Below are 19,090 nucleotides of genomic sequence, written 5' to 3'. Positions count from 1 at the left end.
AAAGGGGGAAAAAGAAATGGGCAAAAAAAAAGAAAAAGGCGAGAAAAGAGACAAAATACCCCAGGCAGGGTAAAAGAGAGAAAGAGGCAGAGAAGGAGTGGGAAAAGGGGCAAAAAAAGGGAGAAAGGTGCGAAATAAAGGGTAAAAGATAAAAATGTGAAAAAAAAGGTGCAAAAGGAGAAGCAAAAAGTGAGATGTGTGGGGGAAAAAGGGAAAAAAAGACAAAAAAGGTGAATAGGTTGGAAAAAAAGAGAAAGAGGGAAAAATGGCCAAAAAAAGGAGCAGGGTGAAAAAAGGTAACAAGAAAAATGCAGAAAAAGTGAAAAAGGGCAAAAAGAGAAAAAGGCATCAAAGGGGGTAAAATGAAGAGAAAGGGACAAAACAGAAGATGGAAAAAGAGGTGAAAAGAAATGGTAAAAAGGGTGAAAAAAGGGCAAAATAGAGAGAAATGGGTGAAATAAAAAGGAAAAAACGAGAAAAAGGAAAAAAAAAAAAAGAAGAGAGTGGTGTAAAAAAAGAGGCAGAAAGAGGAAAAGGTGAAAAAAGGCGGCAAAAAAGGAGGTGAAAAAAAAAGACCGGAAAAAAAAAAAGGAGAGAGGTGGAAAAAAAAAGGCAGGAAAAATAAGGCAAAAAAAAAAAAAAAAAGAGAAAGGGGACCAAAAAAAGGCCAAAAAAAAAAGCCTGAAAAAGCCTAAAAAAGGTGGTGAAAAAAAAAAAAAAAAAGGAGAAAGAGGTAAAAAAGACAAAAAGAAAAGAGGCGGGTGAAAACTGAGAAAGAGGCGGAAAAAGAAGGTGAAATAAAGATAAAGAAGCAAAGTAAAGAGAGAGGCAAAAAAGGCACGAAAAGCCTAAAAAAATGAAAAAATAGAAAGATGGAAAAAAGGCAGAAAAAGAGGCAAAAGAGAGAGGAAAAAAAGAGGCCGGGTGAAAACAGAAAAAGGCGGGAAAAACAGGTGAAAAAAAAGAAAGGCGCAAAATAAAGACAAAAGAGAAACAGGTGAAAAAAAGGCGGGAAAATAGAAATAAAGGGGAAAAGAGGCAAAAAGGTGGAAAAAAGATGAAAAAAAGCAAAAAATAAAGGCTAAAAAATGAGGGGGAGGAGAAAAAAAACAGCAAAAAAAAGTGAAAGGGTTGAAAAAAGAGAAAAAAGGGGGGAAAAGGAGAGAAGGGGAGAAGGCCAAAGTGGGGGGTGAGGAGGAGGAGGAAGGCCAAAGCAAGGGCGGGAGGGGGGGAAGGAAGAGAAAGGGGCAAAACAGAAGACAGAAAAAGAGCAGAAAAAGAGGTGAAAAAAGGGACAGAAAAAAACCCAAAGGGACAAAAAAAAATCCTGAAAAGGAGAAAAAAAAAAAAAGGCAAAAATCAAAATAAACCAAGAGTGTAAAGAGGTGAAAAGAAGAGGCGGGGTGATAACAGAAAGAGGCAAAGTTAAAAAAACCCAAACAAACACCACACACAGCAAAAAGGCCTAAAATGGGGGCAGGGGGGAAAGAAAGGGGAAAAAAGGGGGCAAAATAAAGAGAAATAGGCAAAACAAATAAAAAGATGAAAAAGCCTCATAAAGGGGGAACTAAAGAGGAATAGGTGAAATAAAATGCAAAAAAAAAAGACCTGAAAGAAGAGAAAAAAAGGGTCGAGAAAAGGAGGCAAAAAAAGGTGAAAAGGATAGAAAGAGGTGGGGAAAAAAGGGCTGTAAAAAAGACAAAGGGGCAGGGATGAAAACAAAGAAAGAGGCAAAACAAAGAAAGAGGGGAAAAAAAAAAAAAACAAAACATGAAAAAGGCCTAAAAAAAAAGGGGGTGAAAAAAGAGAAAGGGGCAAAAAAAAAGTGTGAAATAAAGAGAAAATGGCAAAATAAAGGGCAAAAAAAAATCCCATAAGAGGAGCAAAAAATGGTTGAGAAAAGGATAAAGTGTTGAGAAAAGTAGAAAGGGTTGAGAAAAGGAGGTAAAAAGAGAAAGAGGCAAAAAAATGGGGGAAAAAAAAAGACAAAGGGGTGAAAAAGAGAATGAGAACCAAACCAACAAGCAACCAAAACAAAGCCAAGATATTTGTTCCAGTATTTTATTACATAAAAAGCTGATTGTCCATCGAAATTTTTTTGCAAAGCGTTATCTAGATCTTGTGTACTATCCTGGACAAACTTTTTTTCTGAGCAGGATGTCTGGGTTATAAAATAGAACTTAGAAAACTGAGCTGAGTGGAGAAAGGCAGCAAACATTCACCTGTCATGAAAGCCAATGATTTTCCACGTACCCCTGCATAGCAGTGGAAAAAATAAAGAAATAAGAGCCATAATCACCACCCTACTTGTAGAAAGACGTTTTAAAGGCTGTATCCAAATTGCACGTCTGTAGTGTCAAAAAGTTGCTATTTGAAGTCTGATGAGACTCAAACACCCAGCACCTACAAAGCAGAATCCAGTATCTGCTGGGCCACTTGGAGCATTAATGACCTTCAAGGTATTTATTTATACAAGTTATATTGTGTTCAGGCCTCTTAAATCATAACAAAATCACAGCTGCTTGTGTAACTCGGCACCAGGACAAGCGCTCAAGCATTTACTGGTTCTAAAAGGGAACACAAGTTGTTTTGGAGTAGAGCTGTGAGCTGTGGTACCAGAGGACGGGCCAGTAAAGAAGTTCCTGCTAGGTTGACATATGATACTTGCTACCATATTGAATTATTTGTTGAGCGTAAAGCTTAAGAAAGGGAAAAGAAAAATGGAAGACCAAAAAAGCTCCTTGAAGGCAGTATTTTTGTACTTGATATCAAGCCATTACTCCTATTAAAAACCTAGAAAACCCCTCGAAACACTTTGAAATTTCAATAAAGCATGTGGCACAAAGCACGGCTGCGTTTTGCAGAGGCAACTTAGTGAGTCAAACCAGCCAAAGTGAAGCCCTCTCATCAGCTGGCTGAATCGCAGAGCAGCTGTTGCCCCACTCGGAACCACAACAGCAAAAGCCCATTTCTGAATGGCTAAAACAAGTACCTGCTCGGAAAAGTTGGGCTACAGAGATAGTGTAGTGATTGTATCTTCTTCTTCTTGGCTAATTTGCTTTGTATCCGGTTTTGCATTGCTGAATTACTTAGCTCAGGATGAACGCAATTCAATCAAAAAAGAAGTCATGATAACCTTCGTAACGACAGGAAACCGCATTTCCACACGTTTCTAATCGTAATCTGAATTGTCATCTCTATACCATAAATTCTAAAAGGAATAATCTAACTAACCGTTTCATATCTAGAAGTTTTTCACCTCTTGATATGAGAAGCAACATTCTTTAAAAAAAAAAAGTGAGGTGCAAACCCAGAACACTTGCAAAAATGATAAATTAGTTACGAATAAGAAATGGACTGTGCATCTCTCCTCAATCCAATGGGATATCCAAGAGACTATTCTCAACTCTGCTACACATTTGGATTAATAGTAGGATACAAAAGTAATGGAGTTAAACTAGAAGAAACACAGGATTTTCATTTCTTCTACTCAGACAAACAGGCAAAGGCCTGTTAAATTAAGTGTGGCAGAAAAGGTTTCCTTAATCCTAAATTAATACACACATAATTAAATAAAATCAGTCACCTAGAACCCTCATCAGCATCATTTAGTCCTTACATACAAGGATGACTTACCTGTCTCCCAAATATCTAATGCATAATTGTTTAAAAGGTTTTACTACTCAGTGGAACAGGAGGTTTAGTGACATCTTTTATTTTGAACAAGCACTCAGTAAGTCATAGTTTCTCCACTTTTGATACTGAAATATTCCACAAGATCAACCATTATGGTTCAATTAGGACCTTTTATCCAAAACACTTGGATTTTAGCACCTTCAATAAAGAATCAAAGTAATATCTTAGTAGTATCGAATGAAGACAGTTAATACTGTGCTCATCCCCTGGAAAATGACATGGACCATAAATACTTGGTGCATTGAGTCCTTAACGCATAGTAAGGCAGAAGGAAAACAATTCTAAGTGATGCATTTGATTGAATACAATCTGAATATAATACAACCTCCCCAATTATTCAAAACCTTCGGAGAAGAAATCAAATTTGCTCCCATACATGCGAATTACAGTATTTAAATCCAATGTTCATTTATAATCAACCATGTCAATCCAGGAATCTGTACCCAAAAAAGTATACCTGGTCATACAACATCAGTAACTAATACGTCTAACTCAAAGTCTAACTCTGTACTGTAACGAGTGCTTTTTCAAAGACTTAAGCAAACCCTTAAACCAATAAAACAAATTAATTTCAGAGTTAAAGCGATTTCTTCTAGCTCACTGTCTAGATAATGGGGAATACTTAACACTTGTTTCCGCAGGCTCAGTTCTTTGGCAGCAATAGCAACCTGAATGACAAGAATTTGACTGCTCCTTCTCTCCCCGACACTGCTCATGTGGGAACTGTAATTCCAGTAACATCCCAGCATCACTTCGGGTGGGTACGGAATCTCCTTTCTGCAGTGATTTGGGGTGCATTAGCGTATCTGCCTTAGCTCCTACCGCACTTGTGTGCATTTGTGGGGACACACTGAATGGGTTTTATTTTAAAGAAACAGGCTGTCTAACTAGACATGCCCTAAATGCCATAATTTCAGGCACCTTTGGCCATTGTAACACTATTATTTGCAATTTTAGGCTGTTTTGCAAACTGAGTCTAGCAAACTGGTGTCCAAGAGAATCTTTTAGCACTGTATTCTGCTACCTGACAGCAGCTCTAAATCTATGACCAACTTACGTACCCAAGATGGACATGGTTACTACAGATGAACATCGGTGTATTCTGAGATTGTATTTCTTCTTTTCCACTTCAATTTAAATTCATGATGTTAGACGCATGCAGTTGTATGTTAACTTTAAACAAAAACAAAAGCAGAAAAAATGACAAACTAAAGTAGTCAATCGCTGGTATTAAACATTACCTTTCCTGTAACTAAACAAACGCCAACATTAATAAGTAAACCGGTGTGTTTCAACATAAAAGTCTTTTAAGCTCAGTACTCTCTGCTTCTTTCCCCCTCCCCGCCCAGTAAAGCCAAGAATTGTATGGAAAATTAGTTTCCCTTCAAGGAACGGCAGAGCAGTGTTCAGTCTGGTTCATGTGTCCGTCATAGATCCTCTCTCTGTTTGGTTGCTCGGTTGTCCTCTTTGATGCTATCAGATTTCTTGTCTGCATCTTTTTTCTTCTTTGCTTTTTCAGGTTTGGTTTTGTTTTTCACTTTCTCGCTTTCTTCTGCTCCTTTGCCAGGATAAACTTGACCTTCCAGAGTAACATCCGCGCACCTTTCTTGACTTATCAGAAAGTCTTTGATCTCCCAGGCGTAACCACCATCACGCAGCATGAAGATGGCGCGATTTGAGCCAACAATAAACCTAAAGGAAAGACATATATCTTTTCAGTTAGCTCCACATCTTTCAAGCACAACAACATTTTGTTTAATTCAGAGCACCTCCACAACTGAGGCACATATTTAAGAGCAAGAAGTTGGTTTTGTTCTGGGAATGGTGACAAGAGAACAATTTTATAGCACACATAAAAATAAAATGCATTAAGTTTACAAATAACCAAAGAGGAGTGAGAATACAAAATAAAACACATTACGAACTAATTTGGCACTATGTAACATGCATTAAATTACAGAATCACAGAATCGACTGGGTTGGAAAAGACCTCAGAGATCGAGTCCAACCCTTGGTCCAACTCTAGTCCGTTTACTAGATCATGGCACTAAGTGCCATGTCCAATCTCAGTTTAAAATTACTGCAAAACTTCTGAGCCTCAATTTGAGAGTGCAACACTCCTCTGTTGCAAAAGGATTCCCTCTCTCTGAGAAAAAAATTGCATTTTTAGCCAGTGTAACAAAGATCTTTCTGTGGCGACAAGTCTTCCAAGTGTGAGATTTTCCATAAGGCACATAAAAGCAAACTACTGCCACTAAAACTGATAAATAGCTGAGACATAATGAGATAAAAAGCAACAGGGCTATATATACGTCACGCACGTTAGAAAGATTTGTGCACCACAGCAGAATTTTTGTAGCATGACTTAAAACAAGCAGGCATATAAACTGATAAAGAAACAAAGAAATAGTGACAAATGAAGGTGGGGAAGGGCACAGGATGAACAATTGAAAATATTTTCAGGAGGAAAGGAACAAGGGTTTTGTAAAAGCAATAATTTTATCTTCGTGTACAACAGCTTACCTTTGCACGTCATAGTTGGCATTGAAGAGACTGCCCTGCCACAAGCTCGTAATTTCTTCCGTCTCCTTTTCTGTGGGATTTCCCGACACTGTGACAAACATCATCAAAGTCTTCCCCTTTTTCGTCAGCTTCAGGATACTTTCAGGCTTGCCTGGATCAATTTTTGAGAAATCTATTGGTGCTGGAGGCCTTTTATGTTCAGGAAGATCCCCCTCTTCAATATCATCATCTTTCTGTTTTGAAAAGGAAAAGGAGGCTTTAAATTCAACTGTTCCACAAAGCTGTTCTTTTTTGAAATTCCCCAATATTTAGAGAATAATTCTGCTTTGATAAAAGTATTTTTTAGTTTAATGACGGAGATTCTCAAACCAAAAGAAACAATGAGTTTTGTTTCAGGATACTTCACCAAGAACACTCTTCCCATTTATAACCCTCGACTCAAAATGATGCACATTTTCATACTGACAGGTAGAATCTCATTTTATAACATACTGACAAATATTTCAGCTGCAAGGCTAATTCAATACAATCCCACTTAGGCACCTCATAAAATAACACCTTTTTTTTGTTCACACTTGCACATAAATTTTTTAAGTATACAAGACGAACTGAGAAAGTTGCACTAAAAAGCCTCATAAACACATACATAAAAAAGCCGCCTTCTGCATGTTGTTTTCAGAGGTCAAAACTCACTTCTGGGAATCATGGGATCACTTGAGAATGTAATTTTCTTTGTGCCTTTAAACAAATAGAACCACAAGAATTCACAATTTCAATGTTCATGCCATGGGAAAACTTTAGTAAAAGGTTTCATGACTTTTCTAATGCACAGATGCAGTTCACCATCTGACAACATAATCACCAAGAGTAAATCACTTCGAAAAAACAATGAAAAACAACTCTTGATGTCTCTGCTGAGGTTGACAGGCACTTAAATATTTGGAAAGGCAGAATTCAAACTGCTGCCCCTTAAAACAGCTTGAAACAGAGAGGAGTGAGCATAGCGACAACTTATCAAACAAGAACTTGATTGCTTAAACAGTATTTGTGTCACAGAATTAATAACTAAAAAACCAAAACAAACAAAAGCCAACAAACAACAAAAAAAAGGCAGATATTTTAGGTGTTGTTTTGACTTCAAGCATTTAGTGAAACTACGCATCACTCCATTCAGAACACGAACTGTAGCAGCGTGTAAAGAAATTCCCTTCAGAAGCCTCAAAGGTCAGGAGCTGAGCTTGACTTTTACATCTAAGTACACATTACAGCCTCATCTCTGCACATACATATATACAACCTCAACACCATCCTCTTACAACATCCCACTACAAGGAGCATCCCATACCCTTTAAAGGTTATGGTTTGATATGAGTGACCTGTGTTATTCTCCTCCTCTCAATTACACTGAGTTTGCTGCCTTTCTGACAAGAGAGTTTAAAATTTAGTTACTACAGAACAACAGTTGTAGAAGCCTCGGATTGGATCCTTTCTTTCCTTACTAGTATATATTTATTTCAGTTTTGCAAGTCTGAAGCATGCCTTCAAGGAGTCCACACGCCTTTGAGAATTCCACATTAAAAGAATCGGAAGCGAAGGAGAGCCCCAGGAAAGTCCCTCTGCCCTCACTAAGTGGGAACAACACTTATCTGAGAGGAATCACAGAATCACAGAATGTCAGGGATCGGAAGGGACCTGGAAAGCTCATCCAGTGCAATCCCCCCATGGAGCAGGAACACCCAGATGAGGTTACACAGGAAGGTGTCCAGGCGGGTTGGAATGTCTGCAGAGAAGGAGACTCCACAAGCTCCCTGGGCAGCCTGGGCCAGGCTCTGCCACCCTCACTGGGAAGAAGTTTCTTCTCAAATTTAAGTGGAACCTTTTGTGTTCCTGTTTGAACCCATTACCCCTTGTCCTACCATTGGCTGTCACCAAGAAGAGCCTGGCTCCATTGTCATGGAAATAAAAAAAATATTAAGAGTCATCGCACTAAGTTAAAGTATTATAATGGCACTTGATTCTGTACAGACCTGCGTCCCTCACTCCCAAGCATAATTCCCGCTTTTATCCAAACTCATAACGGCCCCTTTGTTTCTCATCCCGCCCCATCAAGTGCACTCATGCCCTTTCCTCCAGCCACCACCCCCTCATGTCTTTCATGTCACTTATATGTGTTCTAACTACCACCAGGCAAAATGCCATCCAGCCAACTAACCCCAAGACCAAACAACCGTCAATTGTTGAGCCCCTGATTCAGTGTCTTTTTCCTTCTATGCACATTCCTCAGTGCCAATGCCAACCGCAGCACCCAACTCTCCAGTTGCTCGGCGACATCTGCACGCAACATGGCTACGAGCATTTGTGCAGCACATGGTGAAGTGGATCAGAGACCTGCTCCAGCTAGAGAGGAAAAACCTTGAACAACATCCTGAGCCTGCCTGCCACATGGCTGGAACAGAACATACAGTCAAAGAGTCACAACAGCGTTAACCTGAGCCACCCAGGCACCTAATTCAAACTCAGAGATGCACATCAACTTTTTACTACAATGCCAAATTTAGTTGAAGCTGGACAATATTATCATATAAGCCTTGATATTTTAGCAACTAGGGCTACCTGGTCCTTGGCTGATACCACTAACAGGTGAACTTTGACCTTTTGATGTAATTCTACTTAAAATTTTAACTCAATGTTCTAAGAATCTCCCTTCCTAAAGGGATAGACACAGTAATAGTCAATGGGATGAACAAGTCCATAACCTGCCAACCAGGTCCAAGGCAGACATCCTTACTTCTCAAATAGGTAACTTTATCTGTACTGCACGTACAAAATCTCTTTCTCCACCTTGATTTACAGCTGTAAATGGTGCTACAGGACACAAAAGTTTTCACTCTATTATTTCTTGCAGGTTTTGTGCATAACATTCTGTGGAACAGCCTCACGGGAAAGAACAAAAAGACACTGATGAGCGCTCTGGCATTTATCAGAAGATGACGGAAGATAAAAATAGCGAAAAGAACCCAACGGTGGCATGACAACCACATGGAGAAAACAGCAACGGGGAACTGCCTGAGAAAGTTAATGCAGCGGGCTGAGGGGAACGAAGGGGGACAGGAGAGAACTAAAATTTAAAGCTTTTACAATGAGGAGTGGAAAGGAAAAAAACACACCAAACCAAAAAAAAAATCTACTCTGTTAATGTGAAGTGAGTATTTCTCCTGCAATCCATCCTTCAGCTGCAAAACACGGATCCCTCAACACCCCAAACCAGCAGGCATGTAAGTCAAACCAGGCCGCTGGCGTGCACCGACAGCGGGTTTGGGGCTCGGGAGGAGGGAAGGGGGCGGCAGGGGGCCTGGGGCCGTACGGCAACTCTCCCGGGCGCCCCTTCCGTGCCCGCTCGCCCCGATTTTGTAACCTCAGCCCACACGAACCCGGCACCAGCCGCCCCAGCGCCGCCAGGCCCCGGCGATCGCTCCGCCCGCCGCGCCAGGCCCGGGCGGGACGGCGGGGCCGCGGGGGCCAACCCCCACGTTCCCCGCGCCGAGGCGCCGCGCAGAGCAGCCGCCCGGGCTGCCCCGAGCCGGGAGCGCGGCTCCTCCTCTCCCCACACCGGGATTCCTTCTGCGGGCTCCGGGGAGCGCAGCCGCTCCGCGACACCTCCCCGCACCTCCCACTGCTCCAGCAGCCGAGCCATGTCCGCATCGTTGTAGTCTCGAATATCCTTCTTCTTGGCCGGCCCCGCCCGCCGCTTCCCCTCCGGCTCGCCGCCTGCCGCGCACAACCACAGCGCCAGGCCCAGCACGACCCAGCCAGCGGCCGCCGCCATCTTCTCCCGGCCCGCGCCGCCGCGGGGAGGCGGCCCCGCCGGCTTTACGGGGCGGGGCGGCGGGGCGGGGCCTCCCGGGCCCGTGTGCGGCTGCTCCGGGCCGTTGTGCCGCTTGTGACACGCGTGGCCGAGCACCGGGAGCGACCGGGTCGTGGGTGGACGGCGAGCACCCTCCTCCTGCTCCTCTTCCTCCTCCGCGATGTCGCGCCCCGGCGTGTGACGCGCTGTCCCCACACAATGAGCCGCTTCAGGCGGCCCCGGCGCCGCTCGGGTGTAGTCCCTGCAGATCTCGGCCCCGACTGCTGAATCAAAGGTGGACATTGTTTTGGGGCTGTTTTTCAAACATCTGATGGACCCGCTCCTGGAAGAACGCTTCGCGATTATTTTTTTCTTGGTTGCTTTTAAAGCGGGATGACAAGTAACTGCATTCACTGATATTTGTGATAGGAACTGGGCTCACTGCACTGAGACTCCTGATTTTGCCTAGTATCTTGGAATATTAGGTTTCTAGAAGACTTCTAAAAATAAAACCATTAAGTTATTAAAGTACAGCTCCAGAACATCTGAACAGCACACAAAGTTAAGAGATCAAGTTTTGTTCTTTCAATTTTTCCATTATGCAGAACAAGCGAAATTATACAGATTGATGTCTGCATTGCCTTATTTCACTCTTCAGTCTTAATTTTTTCCTCATGGAAGCCATTTTAATTATAAGTAGCAGGGTCTTTTGCCTTTTCAAGAGGTTTAAACCTGGAACTTCAAGGAAGCATCATTGCTACTGGTAGATACTGGTCACGGCCAGGCTGATGGGTGCTGAGCTGGGTGCTTTTCCATTCCAGTGGCAGCATTGATGGGAGAGCAGGTTCAGAACAGAGGGATGAATTTTAGAGAGTGAACACCTCAATTCTGTTGTTGTATATAGTCCTTTAATGACCAAGGAGCCCACTGCCCTCACAGGCACAGTGTGCAGATGCAAAAGCAGTCAGTCAGCAGGGGGGTGGGCTTGGGGGATTTTTGCATCCAGGACTAACCAGAAATTGTCAGACACCAAAGGGCTGTGTAGCCTGTGAACAGCAGGGAGACGTGCCCCGTGAAGCAGTAGCAGCAGCTTGCCAAGTGCTCGCACAGCATGAGAAACAGCAGAGGAGGATGTGGGATCCAAGATTTCAGCACCCTGATAAACAGCCAGCCTGGTGTGGAACCTCCATACGGAGGGTTATCGTTTTATACCATTTCAGCAGGACTGCCAGTGCGCCCGAAGAACAGGAAGCAGTTAGACCAGAGCTATTCATGGAGCTTGTTAAATGTACAGTAATGAAATGGGGTCTTAGTCAAGCACCTTTCACAAAGCTGTCCAGTAAGTCACTAATGAGCACATTTGCTCAGTGATTTCTCATTAAATATAATGAACATCAGGTATACCATTTCAGATTGCCCTGATTAATGAGGTTTTATTAAAGTATGTTTCTGGTAACTTTTGTTATTACTGGATCATGAATACATTCACTGGAAAAAAAAAAGACTAAAGATTTAATTTTGGAATGCTGGACTTAGAGCATAAAATAGTTTCACTGAATTTCTACTTGGAAATACTTTCTTCAATTCTGTGTTCTCGTATTAGAACAAACCGACCCGACTTTGACTTTCAGATGTGGATCTCAAAAGTAATGCAATTCCCTTTGGTAAGTGAACAAGTCGTTCAGTATATCCAAGCACTGCACCAAACACCACTGTGCATTTCCTTGTCATGCATATAAAGGTTTTCACTTGAAAGGGAGATATTTTTCATGCTTGGCTCTGACCTTGCAACCATCTCTGTTCAGGCGGAATTCTGTGTCCTGAAAGAACTTGTTCAAAGTGGAGTCAGCTGCAGGACAAACACTTATTCAGCCTCTCTCTTCACTCTCCTGTTCTTTCCCATGCAAGAAACAAAAGCAATGCAGCTAGAAACACCTACCACTACCGGGGTGCATTAAATTGCATTTCCTTTTTATTGAAGCACACTGTGTTTTGTTCAGATTATCTGTAGAATCGTACAATTATGGTTTTCTATAGTTTAAGGATTATCACATTCCTTAAAAGTTTTTATAGCCCTAACAGCTAAATCTGTTGTGATTACAACGCAGAACGTAACCAATAATAGACAGCTACTTTAATTATTGATTTCAAAAGTAAGGTGTTTAAGGCTTTAGTCTTGTAGCTTAAAGTCCCCTCTAGTCATGCCAGGGAACATCTCAAGCTCTGTCTGTCATTTTTACTTCTGCAACATGTGAATTTTATTAGTAGTACTTTCAATTACTTATCAGAAAGGCAGATCTACCTTCCCCTCGTTGATGTAAACTGCTTTCATTACTGAGTAGGGTTGGGTCAAGCTGTAATATGAGAGGATTCAGGATGTTCTACATTTCTGTTAATGAAATTTGGGATTTTTTTTTTTTTCAGATATAACCTGCTTTTTTGGAACCATATTTGTGCAAATATACTTCTCATACCATTATTTCTTATGAGTTAGACGAAGAATGTGCACATATTTTTAGCTGCCAAAAGCCGTCTCAGGTCTTTGCAAGTGGTAGTTTTTGTGCGTGCAGTTTTCTATTTTAAAGAGAATTGTCATTTGTCACATTCTACTTGTCTTTGCAAATACAGTACAGTAGGATCTTGAGCTTGTCCCTTGACATTCCTTAGAATGAAACCTTGGAAAGAACAAAGGACTTCATCAAGGAAAGGGCAGCGCCTTCTTGGAAGGACACATAGACAATTAAGAGATTAAACTAACAAGATCAGAACAGCCCTAAGCACGCAGAAGGGAGAATGAACATGCAAGGGCTACCTGCTATCAACACATGCCCTGTCTGGAAGAATTAGTTCATTTTAAGAACTCTGCTAATACAAAAGGATGTTTAGTACTGGCTCAGATTAATGAAGTGTCGCAAAAGGGAGCCTTTTAGTGATTACTTTTAATAACTAAAACGAGTGAGGTCTGGAGTACAGCTGTGCTCTTTATACAGCCTGACAGGCATCAGAACTGCTTTTGCACCTACCAGTTTAGTGAAGGACGGGGACAATATCCTGTTAAATAATACAGAAGACTTGCTGAGTAACTTATCCTGGAAAACTTGAAGCAAGTTTTGGGCATTCAGAGTATTCTTACCCTGTTTAAAAGCATTGTCATACATTTTACAGAATGGCAGGATATCTTGAGTTACTTTCAGTAAAACATTCAAAAATAATGTTTTCATAGGTCAAATTATCTTAAGTACCTTAAATGTTGCCCTGCGGAGACAATCTAATGCATGAGCTCTCATACACAGACAGTACATGTGTTAATTCAGACCTCTGAATGCCACGACATTCAGAGAAAACCTCTCATAATCAGACCTGAACATGTTATCTTTAAAAACAACAATATTTTTAAATCAAAATAAAATATGCTTATTAATCCTGTTACTAGAAGCACATCAAGCAAAATACGCTGTCATCTAGAGCATAAACATTTGAATGATTCAGAATAATTTCAGTCCTCAAATTAATTTCATGCATAAAATGAGCACACTCACCATCTATTAAGAGAATGCAGATTTCTGTTCCAGAGCTAGTCAGACCTTGAATTCTAATTTGAAAAATGAAGTTTTTAATTCAAAATTCTCCCAAACTAGGGATTAATTGTTGCGATTAGGACGTGAAATATTGATTCAGGTACTAACCTTGACATTCAGATTCTGAATTCAGTTTTGACCACAAAATAAATCTTTGCCTCAAATTCATGTTATCCTGTCCATTCGCATTTTAGAAATTAAAACTTATTGCCTGACTGGAGGTATTTGAGAAATGACACGTTAGCTTTGTATGGTTACCTATCTGATCGGGTTTGGGAGGGGGTATGACCCCAGACTGTCTAGTCAGCTGCAATAAAGCAATACACTGTAATCCTTAAATTCAGAAACACCACAGAATGTTCCTGTTACTACTCATCTTACTGCAATATTTGCTACAAATCTGCGCTGGTTAAAAACTATGTACTGGTTACACAATTTCAAGTTACCCTATTAAGAAAAGAATTACATTAAATCAATGTCAAAGAAGGTTTACACAGTTCCCATAGGAATTTCATTTATAGTCTAATTTCCACAATCTAAGTGAAATTAATTTTGTAGTCCCAATTTAATTTTAGGTTTACAGGTCAGTTTTGGCACCTACATCTAATGTAAGTAATATATTACACGCACGTCTGACGAATTAAAGGTGCTAGTCTTAAACGAGTAATGATCAACAGCTCTCCTCATAGAACATGCAGGCATAACGAGAAAAGTGTAGGATCAGAGACTCCTATGAAAACATCTGTTCAATTTCTCTCATGATATATATTTAAAAAGGAGGGGTGGGGGGAAACCCTGAACTCTTCTGTAGAGTATCACAGCTGCAGGACACAACATACAACCAAAAGTGCCATTCAGGAAGGGTGGGCCCTCGCACATTTTGTTCAAAATACTGAGTTCTCCTTTGATCTCAAACAAACCCCAGACCTGAGAGTCTGAAGGGAGGGTCTTGGATTCCTGTTTATGCTGGACCATTCTTATCAATAGCATTTTCCACTCTTCCATGAAGTGCTTCTGAGTTTCAGGCCAACTGACCTACAGCCCTGGCCCTCCCTGCCTGTCCTGGGGGGGATGGACACAAGGAGCTGTGTGCATCTCCCTCCCTCCTGGGCACCAGCCTCCCAAAACGTGAGGTATAGGATGGAGAGCCACGTGTCTAGATGGTAGCTAAGAACATGAAGCAGAAAGCCATTATTGGCTGTATCAACATAAAATCCGGTGCAGCCTTCTGTTCTGTGCAAGAGGAGTTTTGTACCTGCATTTTCCTTTTCATAAAAATGTCTTTTTTCCATGTCTATGCATTAAATATCCATGGTAACAGCAGGAGACAACCAATCGATTGTATGTGGTAAGAGGTGAAAACAACAGTACAATAAATGGTGACTAAAAGACAACAAAATACAAAACACTTTTGCTGTGTTATGTTTCAGTGGAGCTACTTATTTATACACAAAACCATTTTCAAAGAAGTAAAAACAAAACTTGTGACTGTGTTTGCATTTTGCTGTTGCAAGTGACCAGTTAACTGTTCCTCCAGACCTCTAGCTCTCTTTTTTTGCTACACACAGACCAGTTCTTAGGTTGCATCCCCAGTGTATCAACCATGATTACCTCTGCAGACCTGAGACAGACCCGGATCTCGCAGTTTTAGTCTCTCCTGAAGTTATGACTGTAAGTACTAACCACAAAACACTTACTTAGCACCAAAACATTGAAGGTAAAATAGATCTTAAGAACAACAAACCAGTCAACACACTTGCATTTCCTTCTGTATGACTTACTAGTCCATTGCCATGGAGAGGAAGGCCCAGATTCTTCCAGCCTCTTCTGCAAAATCTGCCTCTGTGTTAAATTATTTCTTCTGTCAGTCTCTGCCAACTTTATCCTTCTCTGATTTTTAGTCCTCAGCCTGACAAACCAGCTGCATCCCTCAGAATAGGAGCTATCATCTTGTAATTACCACCTCGTGGGTTTAGTCACAAATAGCTGACACATGGGAACCACTGAATTGCCTTTTATTCCTTCATCAGTTAGCTCCCTATGAAGTTAGATTGACACATCTATACAGGAAAGTAACATAAAGTAGTATAACCCATTGTACAGTACTTCCTCTCACCAACCTGGCCACTTACAGTGTTCATAAAATCATTGCAATTTGGTATTCTACAGCTATTACTCAACACTGGCTACGCTTGCAAAAATCAATTCCTCCGCCTCCTCCGAAAAAATTATTTTACTAAGCAATAAAAGGGCCAAGTCCTGTCAAATGACTGGGGAAATAAGACTTCAGCTTCCAGTTTCTGTTGTACTAAGCACAATGCAAAATAAAGATCAATGTGACAAAAGACGAACTCGTACAAGTAAGCCAATCTTCTGTACACTACTAAGCCACATTAAAAAGCCTTTTAATCCCTTGTATCTGACAATGCCTGCTGTTTTGAGCCCCAGAGACTTATTTCATTCAGGCTCTTGTCAGTCAAAGCTTTTTAAAAGCCAAGCACGGCCACCTGATTTTCAGTCTTACAAGTCTATACAACCAGTTCACAGAGCTGCCCAAATCCCATGGGTCACCTTTGGACTCAGCAGCCATGACATGAATGGGTCTGCACACATTCCCCTTGAAGGAGATGTGCAAAACACTTATGAAGGAAATACCCACCCCAAACATCAGAGTAAAAGTTTCCTCCCAAACCACACAGATACATCTACCGGACTTTTAAAGCACGTAACAAGCTGATCCTCAATTCTACTCAAATGACTGGACCCAAGAGAACCTGTCTTTGAGGCTCATTTTTATAGTAAGACTATGTGTTGATGGTCAAATCATAACCATGGTAAAACCAGACCATGAGTGATCTTGGACCCAGCTGGGCCAGGAGTACTTATGAAGCAACAATGCACTCTGTAGGAAGGATTTAACAGGCTGCTGCTCCAAGAAATGCCTCTTCCACGGTAAAAATTACCAATTAAGGTGGTATTTTCTATTTTTTTTTTTTTTCCAAACAGCAATGCATTTCATATGTAGAAGAGCTGAACACCCAGGGCTGCTACTGGAGGAAAATTACATTTGTCAAGACCGCCTCAGAGAGAGAGAGACTGTCCACGAGCAACACCTACTGCATGATAATAATGACCGGTTTTGCCCCTTGCTGATACTGAGGCTGATAAGCACTGGATCAATCTTGTGGACAAATTGGAGGAGCTCAGAGAATATTTGCCTTACATTATAGCACTTACAAAGAGCTTTGGTGGCCCTGTCAGCTGCCATGGGTTACAACCTGGCTTTGATTCTGGCGCAAGCGGCTGGGAGGAAGGCTGGTGGAGGAGCCACAGTGGAACTGTCCAAACCAAGGACCTCTCCATTTTGTCCTTGGGGAATGGCACAAATCACAGGGAGCATCACGGCAGGAGGAGGTATCTAAAAGTGGAAAAGATTATTAGGTCATTTAACACCTTTCCTAGCCAGAGGTGAGGCCTACGTTTCCTAAAATGAAATCTTTCAAACCCTAATTAAATCTAGTCAATCCTCATTAAAAATAAACTAGGTTAATATTTATGAGAGGCATTCCTCGTGCTACATAATATCATTTAAGGACATATCTGGAAATATTTTGAAATAGAGTTCAGCTGGCTTCTGCTGCCCATTGATTTTTATTTTTCAGAGTATTCTGAAATCATTCCTATTTATAGTTTTGCAAGCGAGTTGCTGGCAGTAAGCCAAAATTGTTTAGGTCCAAATCATGACCTTCCTTTAAACTGCTATAATCTGACTCAAGTACACAGAATTTCCCTCACACTGTTGCTGTGAGGAGGGATGGGTGGAGAACTGCCATATTTTCAACACACCCAAAGACCAGAATCTGCCCCTTTCCTCCAGCCTGGCTCCACAGCAAGGCTTTCCCTCTCCCCTCCAACAGTGTTTGCCCTGTTAACCCTCCACTTTCAGATCTACATTCATGCTGCTCACATCCTTCCTTATAAGTCTGCGGAGAAGGTCAAGAGTTCCTCTGCCTAATGAGTGAGAATATGTACAAATAAATGTGTCTGAAGCTCTTTAAATGTATGCAACCCATTAGGTGGGCTCTGTTTGTGCCAGAACATTGGTGGATCTGGCCTGCAAGTGAGAAGTCTGGTCCAGTTTTCATTTATGTCAAGGTCACTTATACCTCTGCAGTCATATGAACGTAGCAGGACATTAATGTAACTGTGAAGTGGGACAAATGTATTTCTGGATTTCTGCAGCTTGCTAAATGCATTGTAAATGCCTAGAATTAAGAGTCTAACTTAAAAAAAAGAAAGTCTGATTGAAATGAGCAAACAAATGTTATTATTTAGCTGGAGCTTAAGCTGCAGCAAAATATGTAACAATTTTAAGATATGGTTTCAACATGGACTCTGATTATTCAGGATTATGTTGATGGAGATAATGCATAACAACATAGAATCTGATGTGTGGGATGTAAATATTCTCATCACCATCATTTACAAAACTATATATACCCTTTGGAAGCATCCCAGGCAGCATTAAATCCATCTTCTTATAACTTGTTCCAGCCCAATTAGTAATTTTAATTTTATTATTGTTTAATGGCATTTACTTGAATGCTTCAGATTTAGTGAGCATAACATCTTGGTTTTAGCAAGAATCGTCTAATGAAGTTCTTGGTGTGCTGCAGAATGGCAACAGATCAGAGAACAAAGTCTTCTTTCCTTTTTTACTGCTCTCGGTACACAAAGTTAGTGTCAGTAGGTTTACATTTTCCCTGCTAAATTCTAACAAATGGTAACCAGTCTTCAAAAGCAATGGCAGAAACACGAGCAAAACATATCGAATTAATTTTCATTGGTTTAAAAAATGGGTCAAGACCAGTGCTGAGGGAAATATTTCTATGTAAATAAAGATGTAGTAAGATCCCAAACCATATTTACAGCACTAATTATGGCTAGCAAGAGGTTTGGGCTTTTTCATTACATCAGAGCAAAGCCAGCCAGAGTCCCGCTCATGTAGGGAAGGCCGCTGCCTTTAACACTGTTAAACTGCCTTTGAACCATCACTGGCTCAAATAGGGAACGGATTCTTCTACCTGCAGCCGGACAGTCCGCAACGGCCGCTCGGTGCGGCGGCCCCGGCGCTGCCCTGCGTGTCCTCACCGAGCCCCGCCGGGCGGTGACAGCGACGGGAGCTTCGACCGCAACGTCGCACTTACCTGGCGGGCTGCCCCGGGCAGCGGGCCTGGCGGGCAGCGTGTGCCCCGAGCCGCCTGGGGCAGAGGGCGGCTTCTCAATTCCCCCCTCGGCATCTCCTCCGTCTCCGATATCCGACTGCACGACGCGCTCCCACCCAATGGGCGGCCGCGGCCGCCGCGCAGCCCCGCCGGGCTGAGCTCATCCGGCTGCCCCTTTCCTCCCCCCGCCCCGCCGTGCTCAACCCCACACCGTCATTTATTTA

General features: G+C 41.7%; 1 protein-coding gene and 1 long non-coding RNA gene across 2 annotated transcripts; both read right to left on the bottom strand.

Moving 5' to 3' along the window:
* Positions 1–2,045: 2,045 nt before the first annotated feature.
* On the bottom strand, positions 2,046–10,091 carry MESD (mesoderm development LRP chaperone). The gene is made up of 3 exons (XM_082060871.1): positions 9,887–10,091; positions 6,220–6,452; positions 2,046–5,388 (listed from the first exon to the last, which is right to left on the bottom strand). Exons 1-3 carry the CDS (start codon positions 10,043–10,045, stop codon positions 5,124–5,126), a joined length of 657 nt encoding a protein of 218 aa, XP_081916997.1. The 5' UTR covers positions 10,046–10,091; the 3' UTR covers positions 2,046–5,123.
* Positions 10,092–13,635: 3,544 nt separating this feature from the next.
* LOC309443903 lies at positions 13,636–19,051 on the bottom strand. Its single transcript, XR_014184879.1, has 4 exons — positions 18,849–19,051; positions 16,879–17,059; positions 15,423–15,483; positions 13,636–13,655 (listed from the first exon to the last, which is right to left on the bottom strand). It is a non-coding gene; the product is annotated as an uncharacterized lncRNA (long non-coding RNA).
* Between the last annotated feature and the right edge of the window lie 39 nt (positions 19,052–19,090).

Source organism: Streptopelia decaocto (assembly GCF_964273445.1).
Source record: "Streptopelia decaocto genome assembly, chromosome: 9".
Lineage (NCBI taxonomy): Eukaryota > Metazoa > Chordata > Aves > Columbiformes > Columbidae > Streptopelia > Streptopelia decaocto.
This window is presented reverse-complemented; position numbering and strand designations above follow the sequence as displayed.

Coding starts and splice junctions, on each gene's coding strand:
- MESD (XM_082060871.1), bottom strand. CDS start 10,045: ATGGCGGCGGCCGCTGGCTGGGTCGTGCTGGGCCTGGCGCTGTGGTTG. Junction 6,453..9,886: donor GGCTGCTGGAGCAGTGGGAG/GTGCGGGGAGGT, acceptor TTTTCAAAACAG/AAAGATGATGATATTGAAGA. Junction 5,389..6,219: donor GCCAACTATGACGTGCAAAG/GTAAGCTGTTGT, acceptor TCTTTCCTTTAG/GTTTATTGTTGGCTCAAATC.